General features: G+C 41.1%; 3 protein-coding genes across 3 annotated transcripts; 1 reads left to right on the top strand and 2 right to left on the bottom strand.

Annotated features, from left to right (window-relative positions):
- Positions 1–4,292: 4,292 nt before the first annotated feature.
- Positions 4,293–5,276, bottom strand: LOC118094725 (olfactory receptor 14I1-like). The gene has a single exon (XM_035135334.3). It carries the CDS (start codon positions 5,274–5,276, stop codon positions 4,293–4,295), a length of 984 nt encoding a protein of 327 aa, XP_034991225.3.
- Positions 5,277–11,626: 6,350 nt separating this feature from the next.
- On the bottom strand, positions 11,627–12,580 carry LOC118094726 (olfactory receptor 14A16-like). The gene has a single exon (XM_035135335.3). The coding sequence runs from the start codon at positions 12,578–12,580 to the stop codon at positions 11,627–11,629; it is 954 nt and encodes a 317-aa protein (XP_034991226.3).
- Positions 12,581–15,603: 3,023 nt separating this feature from the next.
- On the top strand, positions 15,604–20,718 carry LOC148683902 (olfactory receptor 14A16-like). Its single transcript, XM_088654645.1, has 2 exons — positions 15,604–15,661; positions 19,763–20,718. Exons 1-2 carry the CDS (start codon positions 15,604–15,606, stop codon positions 20,716–20,718), a joined length of 1,014 nt encoding a protein of 337 aa, XP_088510771.1.
- The last annotated feature ends 205 nt before the right edge of the window (positions 20,719–20,923 follow it).

A 20,923-nucleotide genomic window follows, 5' to 3' on the forward strand; every position in this document is an offset into this window, starting at 1 on the left:
GCCATTAAATGACTTGATGCCACTCCAGCAAAACATGTAATTTTATAAGAATCCACTTATGTTGGTATCTATTAGGACAATAAACATTTATCAACATGAGGAAGAAATTGATTAATATATCTTCTGTCTTCCTAGAGATTTGTTCTCATGGGAATTCAACACATCTCAGCATTTGGGTTGTACAGAAACAATGATATATTTTGGTCAGTTTTGCTAATTTGATTAGGAAAGTCTGTTTGTTTAGGGTATCAGGAGAATAATGAGACTAATAGGGGAACTAATCATTCCGCTACAATTTTAGCAAATGTACTCATTTGCATGCAATTCTTCAGGCATGGAGAGCTCTAATTGCCAGTGTTAATGATGAGCAGCACCACATAAAGCCTTGTGTCACAGGGCAAGGTGGTGAATAAATCACACAGTTCAGAATAATGTGAAATTATTCCGCAATCTGACACAAAATAATAATAGAATCATAGAGTTGGAAGGGACTCTGAGGATCATTCTAGTCCAACCCCTGCAATGCAGGACTATGCAGCCGTCCGATACGGGAATCAAACCTGCAACATTGGCATTTTCAGTGCCATGCTCTAGGCAACTGAGCTATCCAGGCTTCATTCACAGTATATATCCAATACTTCAGAAAATGTCTACCTGGGATGTACACATCCTTCCTCAGGAACACTTGACTACTTTTAGCAAACTTTCAAGGCTTTTCTTTAATGCAGAAAAGTCCTCTCCTTAAGATACTTCAGGTGAGGAGGAATGTCCAATTCAATTGTCAGTTGACATTAGCAAATATTCAGTCTTGCTATCGATAACCTGTAGCCCTCCAGGATGGAGATTATACAGCAGATTTCTTTAATCCACATTGCAATTCACTTGATTGTGTGAAAATATCTGAAAATTTCAAGAAAATAGACAAAGTGCATACACTTAAGTACTTTGTCCAATTCCAGACTCAAGAATACAGAGAAACTTGCAGGACAGAGCGACTATACAGTATGTGGAGGAAAGACCATGATAGAGAGATAGGGACATAGGGAGGGGAGATTAATTATTTTCATATAGAGTCCAATTGCAAAAAACAAAACAAAAAACTAAACAGCTTACTATTTTTCTTTGTAGAATTCTTTCCACATTTTTTAAATGACTGCATATCATACCAGCTACACATGCAATTATATAAAAATACTCCTACACTTGGAACTATAAGGGCAATAAAATTTGTCAGCATGGGGAGGAGATTTATTAATAACTCATTTCTGTTCCTAGAGATTTGGTTTCAGAGGAATTGAAAGCCTCTCGGTAGTAGAGCTGCACAGAAACAAAAATTTTTCACATATGACAATCCAAAGAAACAACAGCTTAGAATGGATATATGCCCATTTTCAGAAGCATCCACAACAGGAACTGCAGCAAGGTGAATGGTCACGGCTGCATGTTTAATTAGTACCAGGAACATAGAATTATGGAATGAGGTGTTTGGGGGAAAGTCAAGTTAGCTCTACTCCCTTCTCAAATGAGGAAGGTATCTTTTTTGATCCCTCTATCCCTCTCCTCCATTCGTAGGAAATGAATCGTGATAGCATTTTATTCTGTGAACTGCCCTGAGATCTCCGGGACAGTATATTATTATTATTATTATTATTATTATTATTATTATTAATAATAATAATTTCAAAGAGATAGCTGTATCTCATCCCAGCACAAAACAGCTCCAACTGACCTACATCATTTGCTCCCTCATTTTATCCTCATAGGAACTGTAAGGAAAACACTAGCTAAGGCCAAAAGTCAAACGTTGAACTTTTTGTGCGAGTGGGAATTTGAACCCGTTTCAATACGATCAAACAGACCTCCCCATACTGGTGCCCTTCAGATGTTTTGGACCAACGTCTATCAGCCCCAGCCAGAATAAGCTAATGGTCACTCCAAAATAACACACAGACACTCCAAAATAATACACAGGGGTGGGAGAAGAAGGCTGCTGTAAACAGAGGGTCTCCTGAAGATACCATTTCATCAGCAGATCTGTTCCATTTGGGCCTTTAGTGTGGTGGCATTTACCCTGTGGAAATCCTTCCATTTATATATTAGGCAATGTCTATATTGCCTTTTTGGCATCTGTTGAGGACTTTCAGAGGCGTCTTTCTCATAGGGCCTAGTGGCTCTGGCCTCTCAGGGGCGCTGGCAGGGCGCAACCAACCACTAAGCCCTATGGCTCCTCCTTTTCCTCCTCTCCCTTGGCTGCAGGAATCCCCTCAGCCGCTGCCTGCTGAGCTGCTGCAGCAAGAGCACCGGCAGTGGGCTGTCGTCAGGCAGCGGAGGAGGAGGAGGCGCCCCGGAGCCTCGCAAGTGAGCGTGGGGTTCCGGCGGTCTGGCCAGGACTCCGTGTCACGCCTCCTTCTCCTTTCCCCCACTCTGGGCTCCGCTCAGTCAAGCTTCGCCACCAGCGTGCTCACAGCGCCCAAATGGCTTTTGCTGGTCCCACGGTGCGTGCACTGGTGGCTCGTGGAATGCAGGGCAGAGGCGGGCGCACGGCGCCACGTCTCTCTGGCTGGGGCTCCTGCTCTTTCTCCCGCAAGCCAGAGACTTTGGGAGTCACGCAGCATGTCGCTTTCCTTCCCCGAGGCTGGAAGAGGGAGGGCAACATCTCCTCCACACCCCTCCCTCTTTGGGAAAGCTGCAAGCCCTGGTGAGCTCTAAATTTTGAAAAAGGGAGGGGGCACCAGAGGGATCTTTGCGCCACGGTGCTAGATGTGCTTAAGACGGCCCTGAGGACTTTCATCTTTCAACATGCCTTCTAAGTGGATGGTCTTATCCCAGTTGGTATCTGTATTGGATTTGACAATATTTGTGCTAAATCAGGACTTCTTTTACTCTTGGTTAACCCTCCAGGGGTGAAAAGCCAGTGATGGTTGTAGTCACCCCACTCTCTCTCTCTCTCACACACACAGAGTGGCACACATTTCAAATAGCACCTACTTCCCAATTGATTCATGGAGATGAGCTGAAGAATGGGACTATTTCTCCACTTTACTCATCAAACGATCACCATGATGACTAGGGACTGGGTGCTAGTCTCATCCAAGCATGGAATCTACATTCTCTTTTGTACTTTTTGTGAAATTCAGAAAAGTCTTAGCTAGGGCTGGGCGAAAAATGCCCCCCCCCAAATAAAATAAAATTGTGTGTCGTTGGCCTCACTACCGGTACTTCTAAATATCAGAGATTTGTTTTTCAGAGTACAATAAACAAGAGTGATATCAAGCCAGTATGGATTACACAGACCATGAGTTTACATTTATAAGAATTAGAATGTCAACAAACAGAGCAAAAAGTGAATTAACATATAAAGAGAAAAGTAGTATAAATGCCTCTTTACTTCTGAACACTTCAGAATAATGTTGAGTTACAGAGTATTTCAAACTTTAGCATGTCTAGTTTACAATACTCACAACTTCTGAAATGTATTTCAGGTGCAAAATGTATGCTAAATTAGATGGGAAATGTGAGTAATTAGGCAGCATTTAATAATTTTTAAAAATGAATACTCTAAATTTTACAGCTTAAATATGTGCACATAGTGTAAACATCACAAAAATATCAGTTTCTCATTGGGATTTACAAATACTGCACATTTATAGGAAAAGCTTGTGAGATTATTAACACATTAGACACAGAAAAAAAATATTCTTGTGCCTTGAGCCAACTTAAATGAATGTCAGGGGCGCAATCTTTAGCCATTTAATTATTGAAGTAAACTTAATTGAATTCAGTGGTGAATATGTCCAATCTGACATGCACAGAATTGCACTGTAATTTTGTTTAACTGAGGAAGGGCGACTACAGATAAATCCAGTCAAGACAGAAGCAATGGTGAACACCAGCCAATCTGAGCAGACGACAAAGGTGTAAATGGTGCAACTGACCTGGAGGAATGGATGGAGGATGACTTTGTGAACACATAGAGAATTTTGTGTCTACACACCCAAATGTACCCATAAAATAAATGGTGAGTATCACAGAAATCAGAGTTGAAAGTGACTTGAAATGTCAGCTTGCCTAATTCCCTGCTGGTGCAGGAAAACCACTATTATAGCATCCCTAGCATATGGCCATCCATCATTTGCCTTTAAAAAAAATGACTCATTTCCATCACCCTTTGACACCACCCTATTTTACTGTCAAAGTAATCTTTCATCAAAATATCTTTTGTTGCAAATCAAACCTATTGGTGCAGGTCTTGTCATCTGGAGCAAAGGGAACTCTAAACATATCCAGACCCTTCACCTTTGGAGGAAAAAAAAACTAGAGAAGGCATTCATAGAAGAGAGCCTTGAACCCAGCAGTTTTGACAAAGCATTTTTTACCTCCTTGTTTCTCATGCTGTAGATTATTGGATTCATCAGTGGTGGAACCATGGAATATATCATGGTAAATGCCAAATCCAAGTGTGATGGACTGTTAGAGGTGGGCTTGAGGTAAGCAAAGCAGCCAGTGAACACAAATATAGAGACAACAATGAGGTGGGGAAGACATGTGGAGAACGCCCTTTGCCTTCCCTCAGCAGAGGGGATTTTCAGCACTTCGGTGAAGATTTGTACATAGGTTGCAATGATGAAGATGAAGCAGCCTAACACAGTGACAGATCCTAACACAATAGCTCCAATTTCAAAAAGGTACAAATCAGAGCAGGCCATCTTAAGCAAATGTGGGACTTCGCAGAAAAACTGATTGACCACATTGGAGCAAAGGGGGGAAGAAAAGGTACACCCAGTGTGTAAAACTCCACAAAGAAAGCTGCTGATCCATACTCTAATAACCATTTGGATGCAGGCTTGCATATTCATCAACATCTCATACTGTAGCGGTTTGCAAATGGCAACATATCGATCATATGCCATAACTGTGAGGAGAAAGAAATCGGATATTAAAAAGAAGAGAAAGAAGAAGACTTGAGCAACACATCCTGCGTAAGAAATGTATCTAATATTTAAGAGGGTGTTGGCCATGGATTTGGGCATAATCACTGAAACTGAACCAATGTCCTGTATAGCCAAGTTGATGAGAAAGAAGTACATGGGTGTTTGCAGGTGGGAGTCAAAGGCTACTGCAGAGATGATGAGAAGATTTCCTATAAGTACTGCCAGATAAAAAGCAAGGAACATACAGAAGTGTAGAATCTGTAGTTCCCTTACTTCTGAAAATTCCATTAGAAGAAATCCTGACGGAGAGGATTGATTAACTATGCTTTGCTCCTTAGTATCCATGCTGTCTGTGGAAGGAAATGGGACAGGTGTTAAGAGGAAATTGAAAGATTGTAAGCAGTGGACCTACAGTAAAGTACTTGCACTTTGGATTTCAAAATAGCAATAATAGTTACAGCTATGCATCATGTATTTTGGAAAAAGAAGTTATGCTATGTCCATACACCAAGGTAGTAGTATAGAGTGGTACCTCTACTTACGAATTTAATGCGTTCTGAACGCACATTCGTAAGTCGGAAAAAATTGTAAGTCGAATTCCACAGGAATGCATTGGGAGAAAAAAATTCGTAAGTCGAAGCAACCCTATCTAAAAATTCATAAGTAGAAAAAATCCTATATAAATCCCATCCAAGATGGTGGACGGAGTTCCGTTCGTAAGTAGAAACATTCGTAAGTAGAGTTATCTGTAAGTAGAGGTACCACTGTAATCTAAAATATGCAGATGGAAGCAATTTTAAAACTGGTAACGAGGCAGGGGCAGGCAGAAGAAGAATAGGTGATTGCTGTAACTGAGTATACATTGACTTCTACTTCTTTACTGAGAATTCATGCCAATTTATTTGGTCAAATTTTACAGAAGGGTGCTATAATAGTCATTGTTTATTGAACATTCATTATGATTTGGTTGTTAGGAGGTGCACTTTCTCATTACTTTCCTTAGTGCAAAAAAATTATAATAGAGCCCCAAATCCACAAAAATATCCATTCACCTGGGGCTGCAGTGTGTGTGTGTGTGTGTGTGTGTGTGTGTGTGTGTGTGTGGTGTTTGCCACACAGCATGGTCATGTCCAGACAGGGGAAATCACCACCTACCTGCATTGCTGGGGGAGGGTGATGGTTGCCTACCACCACCCTCCACCTTGCTGTGCCAGACCTTCAAAATGGGCAGGCCTTACCCACAAAGCAATTGGGGCAAGAGCATGGGGGGCTGCCTACCCCTGATGTATTTAGGAAGGCAACCTGGAGCAGGCTGCCCTCTTGGTTGATTTGCCAGTATGTAACTAAACACATAAGAAGAGCTCAACTGGATCAGGCCAAAGGCCTCTGTGCTCTAGAATCCTGTTATCACAGTGACCAACCAGATCCCTATGAGAAGCCTGAGTTGAAGAGCAACCTCTAGTTTTTAGTGGTATTTAGAGGCAGACTGCTGTCTTTGACACTAGAGGTGGAACAGAGCCATCATGGCCAGAAAATGCCATTAACACTTTGTGTCATAAATTAGTCTAATTCCCTCTTTTAAAGCCACCCAAGTCGGTGACTCTGACTACAATTTGTGGAAGTGAATTCCATTGCTAAAGGATATGCTATGTGAAGAAGGACTTTCTTTTGTCTATCCTAAATTAAACAACCTTAAGGTTCCAGGTATTGGTGCGTATTGGTCCACTTTTCTGTATTTTGCAATGCAATTCTGCAATCTCCCCCCCCCCAATACATTAAACATGTATGTATAGTGCATATTATGGGAAACTGCAATAAAAATGCACACAACAGTGAATGTTAGTGGGGGGAATGTACAAAGATATATTATGTTTGGGGAAGGTTCTTGTAAATGTATGTAGTGGATATAATTGTGTGAAAATGAATATTTTAAGAAAAAAATGTGCATGGCAATTTGTATGAATGTTCATGCAGACTATTCAGCAAAAAACACACACAGAAACTGATGTGGAAATACTGCAAAGAGAACTTAAGATTGTAAAAATGAGTAATGGAGAAAAATCAAAATTGAGAGATTCATCCATCTTTATCAAAAACTGCACAATAGACTGTTTACCCATTCTAAGCAATTAAAATGAACTGTAATAATCTGTTCTGTTTGAGTTTCATTGACAATAGAGAGTGCTGTGGGAAGGAGCAAATGTATGGGAAAGAAAAGAATGAGAGAGGGGAAAGGGAGGAGAGTGCATTGATTTTGCTTTGAGCTCAATTGACTACTAAGATCATAAGAAAAATGTAAGCACCTAATAGCTTACCATTTTTTCTTCACAAATTTCTCTCAACTTCATATTCTCTCCCTCCCTCCTCCAGTGGAAGTATTGAACATGTATCAGTTGAGCCATACAATACACTTTATAAACCCCTTTGTGTGGATCTATGATGACAATATCAATTTGTTAATGTGGGAAGGGACAATCATGTCCCTTTTGTGTTCTTAGAGATCTGCTCTCTTGGGAATCCAAGACTTCTCATTAGTAAGGCATACTAAAGGCAAAGGTAAAGGAACCCCTGACAGTTAAGTCTAGTTGCAGATGACACGGGGGTTGCGGCACTCATCTCACTCTACAGGCCGAGGGAGTCGCCGTTTGTCCGCAGACAGCTTCCAGGTCATGTGGCCAGCATGATTAAGCCGCTTCTGGCGAACCAGAGCAGCACGCAGAAACGCTGTTTACCTTCCCGCCGGAGCGGTACCTATTTATCTACTTGCACTTGATGTGGTTTTGAACTGCTATGTGGGCAGGAGCAGGGACCAAGCAACAGGAGTTCACCCCATCGTGGAGATTCAAACTGCCGACCTTCTGATCAGCAAGCCCTAGGCTCAGTGGTTTAGACCACAGCACCAACTGCGTCTCTCTCTCTCTCTCTCTCTCTCTCTCTCTCTCTCTCTCTCTCTGCTAATATGATAAGTAAAGACTGACAAAAGTTCATGAGAATTACAAAGGAATATAGAAAGCTGTCTTGTACTGAATCAGACCATTGGTCTATCTAGCTCAGCATTGTCTGCACCAGGCATCCCCAAACTGCGGCCCTCCATATGTTTTGGCCTACAACTCCCATGATCCCTAGCTAACAGGGCCAGTGGTCAGGGACGATGGGAATTGTAGTCCAAAACATCTGGTGGGCCGAAGTCTGGGGATGCCTGGTCTACACTGACTGGCATTGGCTCTCCAGAATGCCTGAATGTTTCTGATGCTTTTGACCTGCACCACTGTACTGGAGATTAGGAATCTCTCTCTCAAACCTCTTTCTCCAGCACAGACAGAGGCAGCCCCCTCTAAATAAAAATTCTACTCAGCCACCCCATCTACCCAGCCTAGGCCACCTAAATTTTGGGAGCCTGGGTGTCGCAAGAAGAAGGAATAATAATAATAATAATAATAATAATAATAATAATAATAATAATTTATTTTTATACCCCGCCCATCTGGCTGGGTTTCCCCAGCCACTCTGGGCAGCTTCCAACAGACATTAAAATACAACAATCTATTAAACATTAAAAGCTTCCCTAAACAGGGCTGCCTTCAGATGTCTCCTAAAAGTCTGGTACAGTGGTACCTCGGTTTATGAACACAATTGGTTCCGGAAGTCTCTTCATAAACTGAAGCGTTCATAAACTGAAGCGAACTTTCCCATTGAAAGTAATGGAAAGTGGATTAATCCGTTCCAGACGGGTCCGCGGAGTACTTAAACTGAAGCGTTCATAAACTGAAGCATGGGTGTAATTGGTTCCAGAAGTCTGTTCATAAACTGAAGCGTTCATAAACTGAAGCGAACTTTCCCATTGAAAGTAATGGAAAGTGGATTAATCCGTTCCAGACGGGTCCGCGGAGTACTTAAACTGAAGCGTTCATAAACTGAAGCATGGGTGTAATTGGTTCCGGAAGTCTGTTCATAAACTGAAGCATTCATAAACTGAAGCGAACTTTCCCATTGAAAGTAATGGAAAATGAATTAATCCGTTCCAGATGGGTCCGCGGCGTTCATAAACCGAAAATTCATAAACCGAGGTGTTCATAAACCGAGGTTCCACTGTAGTTGTTTATCTCTTTGACATCTGGTGGGAGGGCATTCCACAGGGCGGGTGCCACTACCGAGAAGGCCCTCTGCCTGGTTCCCTGTAGCTTGGCTTTTCGTAGCGAGGGAACTGCCAGAAGGCCCTCGGCGCTGGACCTCAGTGTCAGGGCAGAACGATGGGGGTGGAGATATACTGGTATACTGGACTGAGGCCGTTTAGGGCTTTAAAGGTCAGCACCAACACTTTGAATTGTGCTCAGAAAGGAAGACTAATGAGTGGGTGTTTCAAACTTGAATGTCAGGATGCCAGTCTCCTTTGTGATTGGCTAGGAAGGCTAGCCATATCCAGCTGTACTCCCTCCCTTTAGAAGTAACTGAAACTTTGTCAAAATTAAAGGGAGACCGTCTGTCTGTTCACACAGTTTGGCTAATAATAATAATAATAATAATAATAATAATAATAATAATAATATCTCAAAGATTTTAAGAAGTGTAAGACAGATCCATATTGTTGCATACCACTCCAATCACCAAGTGTTGTGAGATTCCAGGGGTCCCAGGTGCTTACCCAGGGTCTCTGTTTCCTTTGGAATGAGGCACAGTGGAGGCTGTGGTGTCTTTAGGCCAAGGGCTTTATTTGCACATATATAGAACCTTAGCCTACAAGGGAGGGGTTCACAGCAGTTATAATCCACACTTTTGCAAAGTTGTCAGTCTTGAACAACTCAGCATGCTCTATTTTGGTTATTAAATTCCAAAGAGAGCGGGAATTTCCACTGACAACAAGCACATTGACATCTCTTAAAAGTAGCAACCCTATTTTTGTCACGTCTTTTTCTGAATCACGTTTTAGGTTTTCTACCCTGTGTGAGAAGGCAACACAAATGCCATTGTGGGCAAGTAGAGGTGTTAAAATCTGCAAAAATGTTTCTCCATCGTCATCATCTGAAATGAAGAGGCCAACCCACGTCCATTTGAAATGTAGGAGCAGCCTGACAATTGCATTGGGCTGAATGGTTTCACTTGGAGTCATCCGGTAGAGGGAAGGGAAGTTAGTTTTACCTGTGAGTGCTGTGTCATACGCACCATAAGTGAGCTGATGAGGAAAACATGGCTGCTTAGATCTCCGAAAAATAACAAAATGTAGCATTTCCCCAAAGTATATGATTTCCAACTAAACATTTTAGTCTGTAAACTTATGCACATGCCACTGAAGTCAGACTCATTGAACACAGAACTATTCCCACTGGTCATCTCTGCACCATCACACACCCATTGCTTACCATGATTCAGGGGTACCATCAGTAAAGTGAGACATGGTTTACACAGGAAGGATCTCCCAGGATTGGGAAACTTGAATGCTCCAGTTGCTTCCATCCAGTACATAAATAGTAGCAGTTGGGCCAAACAGCATGGCCCTATTCTTCCCTTCAACATGATTAAAATAATTCATCTAATAGTACAACTTTTACAATACATATTGTTGAAATGAGAGTGTGGCAGATTAGCTGTACTGTTCATAACCAAACCTGAATGATTCAGTAAAACAAAATAAATTCAGAACCTCCATGGTGTGTGTATGGGGGTGGGGCGTTAATTACAAATCACCAAATATATATGCTTACAAATACATGTGGGATCTTGTACAGATTCAAGATGGTGAAATCTGGTTTACATCTTGTACAGTGAGAGTGCTAAGTTACAGATAAGAGATCTATTGATCCCTGCCTCCAGTTTGTATATGATCACATACATACCTGAGGAATCTTCCACATCTTAAATGTGGAAAATGTGAAATGAAGGTGAATCGGAAACTACAATTAATCCAGAATGTGGCAGCTAGACTGCTGACTGGGAGTGGCTGCCGAGACCACATAACACTGGTCCTGAAACACCTACATTGGCACAGAGTACGTTTTCGAGCACAGTTCAAAGTGTTGGTGTTGACCTTTAAAGCCCTAAATGGCTTCGGTCCTGTATACCTGAAGGAGAGTCTCCACCTCCATTGTTCAGCCTGGACATTGAGGTCCAGTGCCGAGGGCCTTCTGGCAGTTCCCTCACTGCGAGAAGTGAGGTTACAAGGAACCAGACAGAGGGCCTTCTCAGTAGCGGCACCTGCCCTGTGAAATGCCCTCCCATCAGATGTCAAGGAAACTATCTGACTTTTAGAAGACATCTGAAGGCAGCCCTATTTAGGGAAGTTTTTAATGTTTAATGCTGTATTGTGTTTTTAATATTCGGTTGGGAGCCGCCCAGAGTGGCTGGGGAAACCCAGCCAGATAGGTGGGTATAAATAATAATAAGTTGTTGTTGTTGTTGTTGTTGTTGTTGTTGTTGTTGTTGTTGTTGTTGTTGTTAAATACATTTTTTCACAAGTTTGTGAGGGGTTTAGAGGGTATGAAGGTGGTTCTGGTTCTGCTGTCTTAAACAAACAGATTTTCTGCCAAGAATGAGGGAAGCTTCCACGCAGATAAGAATCCTGTCCTGTACCCAGTGTACGGTAGCTGCAAATTTTCTAATTTGTCTATTGCAACTTATATAATCAATATTGGAGTTCCCTGTGATGAGGGATCAATGTTAAACCACTCTGGGAATGGTAGCTCTGGAAAGGGAACCCACACCTACTGAAGAAAATGGAAGATTTCGTTCTTAGAAGATTTGATCGATGCAAATAATTTTGACAAGGCAATTTTCATATCCTTGTTTCGCATGCTGTAGATCACAGGGTTCAGCAGTGGTGGAACCACAGAATATATCACAGCAAAAAACAAATCTTGCTGTGATGTGGTACTATACATAGGACTTAGGTAAGCAAACCACCCAGTTAATAACAACATGGAGATAACAATGAGGTGAGGAAGACAAGTTGAGAAGGCTTTTTGCCTTCCCTGAATAGAAGGCATTTTTAACACAGCACTGAAAATATGGGCATAAGTTACTACAATGAAGAAGAGGCAACCTGATTCAATGAAAATACTCAGCACGATAGCTCCAATTTCTGTTAGGTTCAAACCAGAGCAGGAGAGCTTGAGCAACTGTGGGATTTCACAGAAAAACTGATTGACAACATTGGAGCAGAAGGGGGTTGCAAAGGTGCCTCCAGTGTGTAGCACAGCACAGAGAAGACCAGTGATCCATACACAGGCAATCATGTGGACACAGGCTTGCTTGTTCATCAGCTTCTCATAATGTAATGGGTTGCAAATGGCAACATACCGATCATATGCCATGACAGTCAGGAGAGAGACATCAGATACTAAAAAGAAGACAAATAAGAGAACTTGAGCAACACACCCAGAGTAGGAAATTTGTCTGGTATTCATGAGGGAATTAGCCATGGAATTGGGAACAATGACTGAAACAGATCCAAGGTCCTGTATGGCCAAGTTCATCAGAAAGAAATACATGGGGGTGTGCAGTCGGTGGTCAAAAGCTACTGCAGAGATGATGAGAAGGTTCACTGTTACTGTTGCCAAGTACAATACCAGGAATAGAAGGAAGTGAAAAATCTGCATTTCCCGAACCTCTGAAAACTCTTTGAGCAGGAACTCTGATACAAAGGATTGGTTCGCCATGGTTTTCGCCTTATGAAAGTGTGGGCTGCCTGTCGAAGAAAGCAGTCAACTGTTAAAATAATAGCACAGTGCTGTAAGAAGACAGGCTTCAATTGGGAAATTTCAATTTGTTCTTACTGTGATTGTTTTTATGTCTGCAGAATTCATTCTAGTTTATGGCTGTTATTTTGAGACATTTCTCATGCTCTGAATCTGACAGCCAGGCATTGGCAAGGAGAAGAAAACAGGGAGAAAGGAGGGAAAGAAAGAAAGAAAGAAAGAAAGAAAGAAAGAAAGAAAGAAAGAAAGAAAGAAAGAAAGAGAAAGAAGGAAGGAAGGAAGGAAGGAAGGAAGGAAGGAAGGAAGGAAGGAAGGAAGGAAGGAAGGAAGGAAGGAAGGAGGTGTGGCAGAAGATGATAGAATAGGAGATAGCAGGGTTTCCTCTGGGTTTGCTCTGAATAGGGATACCCATTAGTTCAACTACTACCTTATACAAAATTGCTTACATCTTTAGCAGGAGTATATTTTTTGCATGAAACAAGGAGGCTGTAATAGCAATAGGTGTGTGGACCATGCCAAGAAATTGAGACCCTGACAGGGAAGCAGCTCTTCCTATCCTTATCAGAGTGGGGACACAGTAACACCATATTCCAGGTGTTAAGGGTTTTATCAGGTCTGTTTTTCCATGGCTTTTTTATTCCAGCAAATACCATGATGGGGGAGGCATAAGTCCAGGTGTAGATCTACTATGAAACTCATGGATCGTCGAGAACAGGAGCCGAGTGTCCGACCATCGACACCCGGCGGGAACTGCTGCCGCCGGTGCACAAACTACCCCATCATGGTCTTTCAGTCCCATCCTAACCACATACAACCAAATTAAAGCAAATCTCACAAAAACTCTCCAAAACTATTTTAAGGAGAACAATATAGACAATATAAATACCCCCCTCTTATGGGACGCAATGAAAGCGGTGACCAGAGGAGCTTGCATAAAAGAGAAAGCACTTCTTAAAAAACAAACCTCTTCAAAAATTAACAAGATAGAACAAGACATCATTGCCCTCTCATCACGTTACAAACCTAAAGAGATGGGACAGTATGAGTTTCACTCTTTCAGACAAGATAGCCATGGTCAAAATGGTCACCCTCCCAAAACTAACCTACCTATTCCAAACCCTCCCAGTCTGGATCCCTCCAACCCAACTTCGCAAATGGCAGGGAAAATTGCACTCTTTTATTTTCTCACATAAAAAACCAAGGATTAGCACCAAATACCTTTACCTCCCCACCTCAGCCAACCAAATACGCCATATAATCCCATATATACTAGAAGACCATCCATTGTTCCATCATGCAGCACAAAACCTCCAGATGAATACCTGGCAAACCAAAGGTTTGCATCGCTTAATAGACTTCTATAAAGACAACAAACCTTTGTCAACACAAGAAATACAGGACAAACTAGAAGACATCCCAATGCCCTGGTTAGCACAACATCAATTACATGCCAACTGTAAAATCAGCAGCAACTAGACCCCTGACAACTTTCGAAAGCCTCCTCCAAATGTCAAAAGGACACGGAAAAGGGATGGTATCTGCAATATACAAAATACTACTTCAAAATCCCACAGATCCCCTGGACAAGATAAAACGACAATGGGAGGATGGCATAGGATATGAAATCAACCCTACCCAATGGACTAGAATGTGGTCGAAACCCCCCCTTCAAATCTATATCAATGAAAAGAAAAGAACTCTCGTTGAAACTAACCTGACTCCACGAAAACTAGCACTAATACGTTCAGGAACCTCATCAAAATGTTGGAGAGGATGCACCTCCACAGGCACATATCTCCACATGTGGTGGGGGTGCCCTAAAATCCAATCATTCTGGAAGACATCCATGCAAGAAATTTGTAAGATAACTAAGCAAGTGCTAGAAATTACCCCAGAATTGTTTTTGCTAAATATCTTTCAAGATAACAGTGCTCACTTAGATCACAAAGAACTTATAATCCACCTATTGTCAGCAACCAGAAACATCATAACCAGGCACTGGAGGGACCTGTCAGGAGTAAGCATGGACCAATGGTACCAAGTTGTATGGGAAACAGCCCTACTAGAAAAACTAACCAGTAAGCTGAAACTGACATGGGGACAAACAGAAGAAGACACCTTCACCCCAGTATGGTTCCCCTTCATCACTTATACAGCCCAACAAGACAATGACAAAAACTTACCGTCAGCATACAAATCAATATGGCTAACCTAATCAAAACACCCTCCCTCCCCACTCACACAAGAAACTAAGGATCACCACAGCCAACCACAAATGAACAATCACATCCTAAGACAAATCCCGACCTCTCTCACCAACAAAGAAGCATGAACAAACAACAGAGAACCAGCACAAACAACGCTGACGCCGAACCCCTACACATATCAAGAAAAACAGAAACATCGGCAATCCACCACACCCAGCTCCCCATCCCACCCACCTCTTTTCCGCCTTCCTCATAATGTCTCAACAAGTAAAATTGATGTGTAAAAATGATACATGGGATGGGGGAAAAATGAGGCATTGCACTACCTTTGTAACCCAAGAAAATCCTTAATAAAAAATAATTACTATGAAACTCATGAAGCTTCAGCTTCAGAGCCCCTAATCGCAGAGAGGCTCCAGAAGAGACTTTATTCACACATGTATATAACAGTTCTCTAATTTTCATCCCCCCAATAACTTTGTAAACTATAAGGCATAGAAAATATTTACCCACACCAGTGACTTTGACACATGAGATAATCCAGTAGAGCAGATTTAATCAAAATATGAGATGTAGTAGCAGGACCCCAAAAATATACAGCAGGTCTGCCACTGCATAGGTCCTTAATAAAGCTTTTTGAAGGCTCCAACTTTAGTTGTGTTTGAAAGACATGGTTCCTAAAGAGAGAGAGAATCTGTGTTCTCTATTATATTAGCCGCTTTGCTACTCATTGCAAAACATTGGCAGTGGAGGGGGAGAATTGTTTCACTTAAGAGGATGGTACATCAAATTATAGGAATTTGCAACTTCAAGGAAACAGACCTGAATCTTATGGGTAAGAAAGGGGAGAGAGAAAACGAATATGCATTGTTCAAGAAATTTTAGAATAGTAAGTGAAGGATGATAGGTTACAATACTTCTCCCCACCAACTTCTGCCTTTTATGAGAAAAAGAGAAAGTCAGGTTCTCCTCTAGATGTTGCTGGACAACAACTCCCTCCATCCCTGACATAAGGAATGGAGCTGACCAAAGTTGGAGTCCAGCAACAGCTGCAGGGTTCCTCACCACCAGTTTAATGTATGTAATGCAAGGTATGGTTATGGTCTTCCTCAATTAAGGTGGATTTGAATTCTGCATGATTTAAAGAAACCCCTGTGTCTTTCTTTTTTTAACATTTGTTAAATTTGTAAGGATATGTCTTCTCACTTGGTTATTTATCTATGAATAGTTTTAAACAATTCATTATTTACTCATTTACTTAACTTTTCATTTTCCAGACCTGCGTATGCTTCCTTCCTTCTCTTTGCTTGTCTTCTTTTAAGTGTTGAAATATTAATTGGTATTTTGTAATCTTTTTATATTTAAGAAAATGAAATTTAACAAAAAGAAAGGAAAGTAAATTTAAAACCAGCTTATTCCAAATTCCTATGGTAACATTACAGATCACAATGAATGTATGTCAAGATTCACATGTTGGTATAAGAATATCCCCATGTTCAGGCAGACAATTCATATAAGTACTCTGATATATGCCTGTATGCCATGGACATACAGAGTAATGAGGGGGAAATATATTGTATTAAGTGTGTGTGTGGGGGGGGAAAACAAGGTGTTTCTTTCTGGAGGGGAGGAGTATATACCTTATTTTTATTAGGTGAGCAATTCAGAAACTATTAATGGAATATATTCCTACCTTTTTAAAAAGAAGCCTGCCTTATAAAGAGTCAGACCACAAATACATCCACCCGAGTATTGTCTGTACTGGTTGGCATCTGCTCTCTGGAGTTTCACAGAAGTTTCTTCCCCAGCATTACCAGGAGGTTGCCAGGGTCTGAGTTTGGGGCTCTTTGCCCGCAAAGCATGTCTTCTGTCAATGAGTCACAGTCCCTCCTCTTCCTTCTTCAGATATTTCTTTCAACTTTAGGCGCACTTCTCCTTCAGCACTGTTAGAGCTATCTAGTCACCAATGAAACTATACAAATGTTCACCATCACTTTGGCATATGAAGGCAATATGAAATTGACAACATGCTAAGGAGGTTTATTAATATCTATCTTGTGTTCCTAGAGATTTGCTCTCAGGAGTCCAACATAGCTCAGTAGCAGACACATTAAGCAACTCTCTGGTCTGTATTTTTTTTACTAATGTAATTAGGAAAAACTGACTCTGTTTGTTTATCTTAGAATGTCAGGATACTGAAAGGAACGAAATCTATCCTTGCATGCATTTGGTCCAATTTATTTGCTAAGAACCATTGGTTATCACAAAAATATAGAACTACAAATAGTATTTTAGCATTTCTGGTCCACAGGACATGGGAACTTTTATATAATGCATTGAGCTGCTAAGTCAGACATAGAAACTTTATATGTACAGTCGTACCTTGGAAGTTGAACAGAATCCATTCCGGAAGTTTGTTCGACTTCTGAAATGTTCAGAAACCAAGGTGTAACTTCCGAATGGTTTCCGATTGCACAGGTGCACCGGAAACAATAGTGGAAGCTGCACCAGATGTTCAGCTTCCAAAAAAAGTTCAAAAATCTGGTTTTTGATTGTTTGGGAGATGGAATGTTTGGCTTCCAAGACATTTGGGATCCAAGGTATGACTGTAGTGTGTTTCTCTACATCAAGAGTTTGGAACCTCTCTATTCAGCCCTCAGGAGTCTTCTTAGGCTATGTCTAATTATAAAGACACACACTCAATAGCCTTGCTCCATACAATGGCCCCACTCCTAGACACATTCTTCACTCACTTTGTTCTGAGCCCTCCTTCAGTATTTTTGCCAAGCTGGAAATGTGCCACTGATCTGTGATAATGACTTTTGCCTGTCTGTATGACAAGGGTGTGTGAAGAAGCTATGGCTTCTTTGTAACTGGAGTGCAGCCATTAAAACGTCTACATGGGGAAAGTTCTAAAGTTCTGGCATTGGCTGGTTATGTTACAAAGATAACATCAAAGTTCAAATCATTTACACTTAACGCAAATCAAGGTTATATGAGGGACCAAGAATGGGGGCTACTGGTGGAAGGTCAGAAATGTAAAGGTCCATAGTTCAATGGCAGGGCATCTACTTTGCAAGTCAGGGTTCAATCCAGATCCCCAGGTATGGCTGGGAAAGACCCCTGCCTGAAATACTGGATAGCTGTTGCCAACAAGAATATTGTGCTAGTTTGGTTTGAGTCAGTATAAGGCAGGTCTACCCATGTCCACAAATTTATCTTTGTTATCACCTGAATCCTGAACCATATTCTTGTTGTTGTTTAAAGGCTAAATGTTTGACCTTTGTGGCCAAATTCAGATATTTACTCAGAGTGAAAATCCCATTATGACAGTAGAAGCATTGCCCACGGCATCACAATTGTAACGTAAGCTGTAATGAAGATGCAGAATATAAATTTCCATACATATGAAATTCCTATTCACATGCTTTCTCATTATTTCAAGGGGGAAGCATGACAGTACCACTGCACATCAAGTCATAGAACATGCCCCTACATCTCATACTAAAAATTGGAAAATGTGTGTATATGCATGCCAAGAAGAATTTAAGTCTCATGAGTTCTCTGTTATTTTAATACACCTACATGGCAACAACCTGTGTTAATTATATCAGCAGAACTACAGACCACAAAGTTATTTTTCTCCTAGTGTATGCCTCAGTGTGTTTCCACTGCTGCAATGAACTCTTGAGAATAAGTCTCTGGGAAGACAAACCATGTATATAAATGAGCCACTGTCTTATGGTGACATCTACTGTCGCCATACAAATAATTGTTCATTGCCATGAACGGTAAGGGACACAGTACTCTAAAATGGTAGAGACGATACTGCTTCTGGAGCTGAAAGAAATCAATGAAGAAGGAAACTTGTAAGTTATTTATAGATATAACTTTAGAGAGAGTGGTTTCCTTGTGGTGGGGACACTTTGGGCACTTAGAGTAATGCATGCAAGCAAGTAACACAGATCAAGTCTACTGTGCAAGTAATCTCAAAAGTCAGCACCATGATGAGAAAGCATGTGAATAATGAGAAAGCATGTGAATGGGAATTTCATATGTATGGAAATTCATATTCTGCACCTTCATTACAGATTACCCCTAACATAGAGCCTTTCCCTGAATTGATAATGATGTAGTATTCACATATGTCCAGAATAACCTGGACATGTCCTCTTTTTGGGGGGAGGGGCAACATGCCATCCAGGTGGATTTTTACATTTTAATGGAAATGTCTGGGTTTTTTTGCTGGGATTAGGATTGGGATTGGGCCTGTCCTCGGGCCTGGGAAGCTTGGGCCTGGGTGGTTTCTGCTCCTCAATTGCTCACAGGTTTAGGAGCCGCAGATTATACAATTTATTGTCGCCAATTTTGTACATGGCAATTCTATCAAGCATTTTTCTCTTTTTTGTGGAAACCCTGTCCTGTCAGCTGCACATTGCTTTTGGCCAGCTGAGGTGAGTAGGACTTTCTGTTGTGTGTACAAGGCCATGACATGTCAGTTCCCATGTCATGGCCTTGGCCATGCCTCTATGTGGCCTCTTTCTCCTTTTTTATTTATTTTTATTAAACACACTCACGAGTGAAACATGCTCATCAGAGTGGAGGATTTCTTGTGGAGAACAGGCTAACAAAGCAGCACCCTGCAATCAGCAGAATTGCACCCTCCATCACTAACCCAGCAGCCACTGTTCAATCTGTAAGCCCAACAAATCCGCCTAACTAGACCAAAGTCTAAATTTCTTGATTTGGGTCAGGATTCAGCCAGCCAAATCTAATGTCTTCTAGGGTGACAATTATTGCTTTACTGTTTCCACGTGTGTAAAATTCTGTGAACAAGGAGATTTTAGTGAATACAAGGATATGTGTTTTTTTTTATATATATAAAAGGACCTTGGCCATAATTATTTAGTTTTAATTTCCCTCCTTCCTTTTACAGGTCTTCTAAAAAGTGAAAAAATGTTCAATACCACCACAGTGACTGACTTTGTGCTCCTTGAATTTTCAGAGGCTTGGGAACTGCAACTTCTGCACTTCATTATATTTCTAGTATTGTACTTGGCAAGCTTAATGGGGAACCTTCTCATAATTTCTGCAGTAGCTTCTGATCACCACTTGCACAGACCAATGTATTTCTTCATGATGAACTTGGCTATTCAGGACCTTGGACAAGTTTCAGTTATTGTTCCCAAATCCATGGCCAATTCCCTCTTAAATACTAGGCAAATTTCTTATTCTGGATGTGTAGCTCAGATCCTTTTGTTCAACTTCTTTATATCATCCAACTTCTTCCTTCTCACACTCATGGCTTATGATCGGTATGTTGCCATCTGCAATCCATTGTACTATGAGATGGTGATGAATAAGCAAGCCTACATACAAGCGGTGGCTTGTGTGTGGATCAGTGGTTTTCTCCATGCAGTGCTACACACCAGCTGCACCTTTGCAACCCCATTTTGCTCCAATGTTGTCAATCAGTTCTTCTGTGAAATTCCACAGTTACTGAAGCTTGCATGCTCAGATTTATACCTAATTGAAATTGGAGCTGTTATGCTGAGCTTTATCATTGGGCTAGGCTGTTTTACCTTCATCATTGTAACTTATGTGCAGATTTTCTATGCAGTGTTGAGAATTCCCTCTGTGCAGGGAAGGCAAAAGGCTTACTCAACTTGCATCCCCCACCTCACTGTCATCTTCACGTTATTCTTTACCGGATTCTTTGCCTACCTGCGGTCTACCTCTGTTCTAAATTTGGTATTTACTGTGGTATATTCAATAGTTCCACCCATGCTGAATCCAGTGATTTATAGTATGAGAAACAAAGAGATCAAGGCTGCCATGTCAAAGTTATTAGGTTTTAGTCAAAGTACATCATCAAGTCTTTTTGAATTGTAGGTGTTTTAAGTCTTCATCTCAACAGTGATGCACAATGATTTCTAATAAATTTATTACATTTTTATCCTTCCACCTTTTTTACTTTATTCAAAATGGACTTCAGGACAATATTCCAAGTAGTGGAAAATGTCTAATTCATTATGAAACAACAAACCAACAATACAATCAAATTAAGAGGAACAAAACCATTCAACCTGTTTAAAAA

The sequence above is a fragment of the Zootoca vivipara genome, chromosome 12 (genome assembly GCF_965207765.1).
Source record: "Zootoca vivipara chromosome 12, rZooViv2.hap1.1, whole genome shotgun sequence".
Taxonomy (NCBI): domain Eukaryota; kingdom Metazoa; phylum Chordata; class Lepidosauria; order Squamata; family Lacertidae; genus Zootoca; species Zootoca vivipara.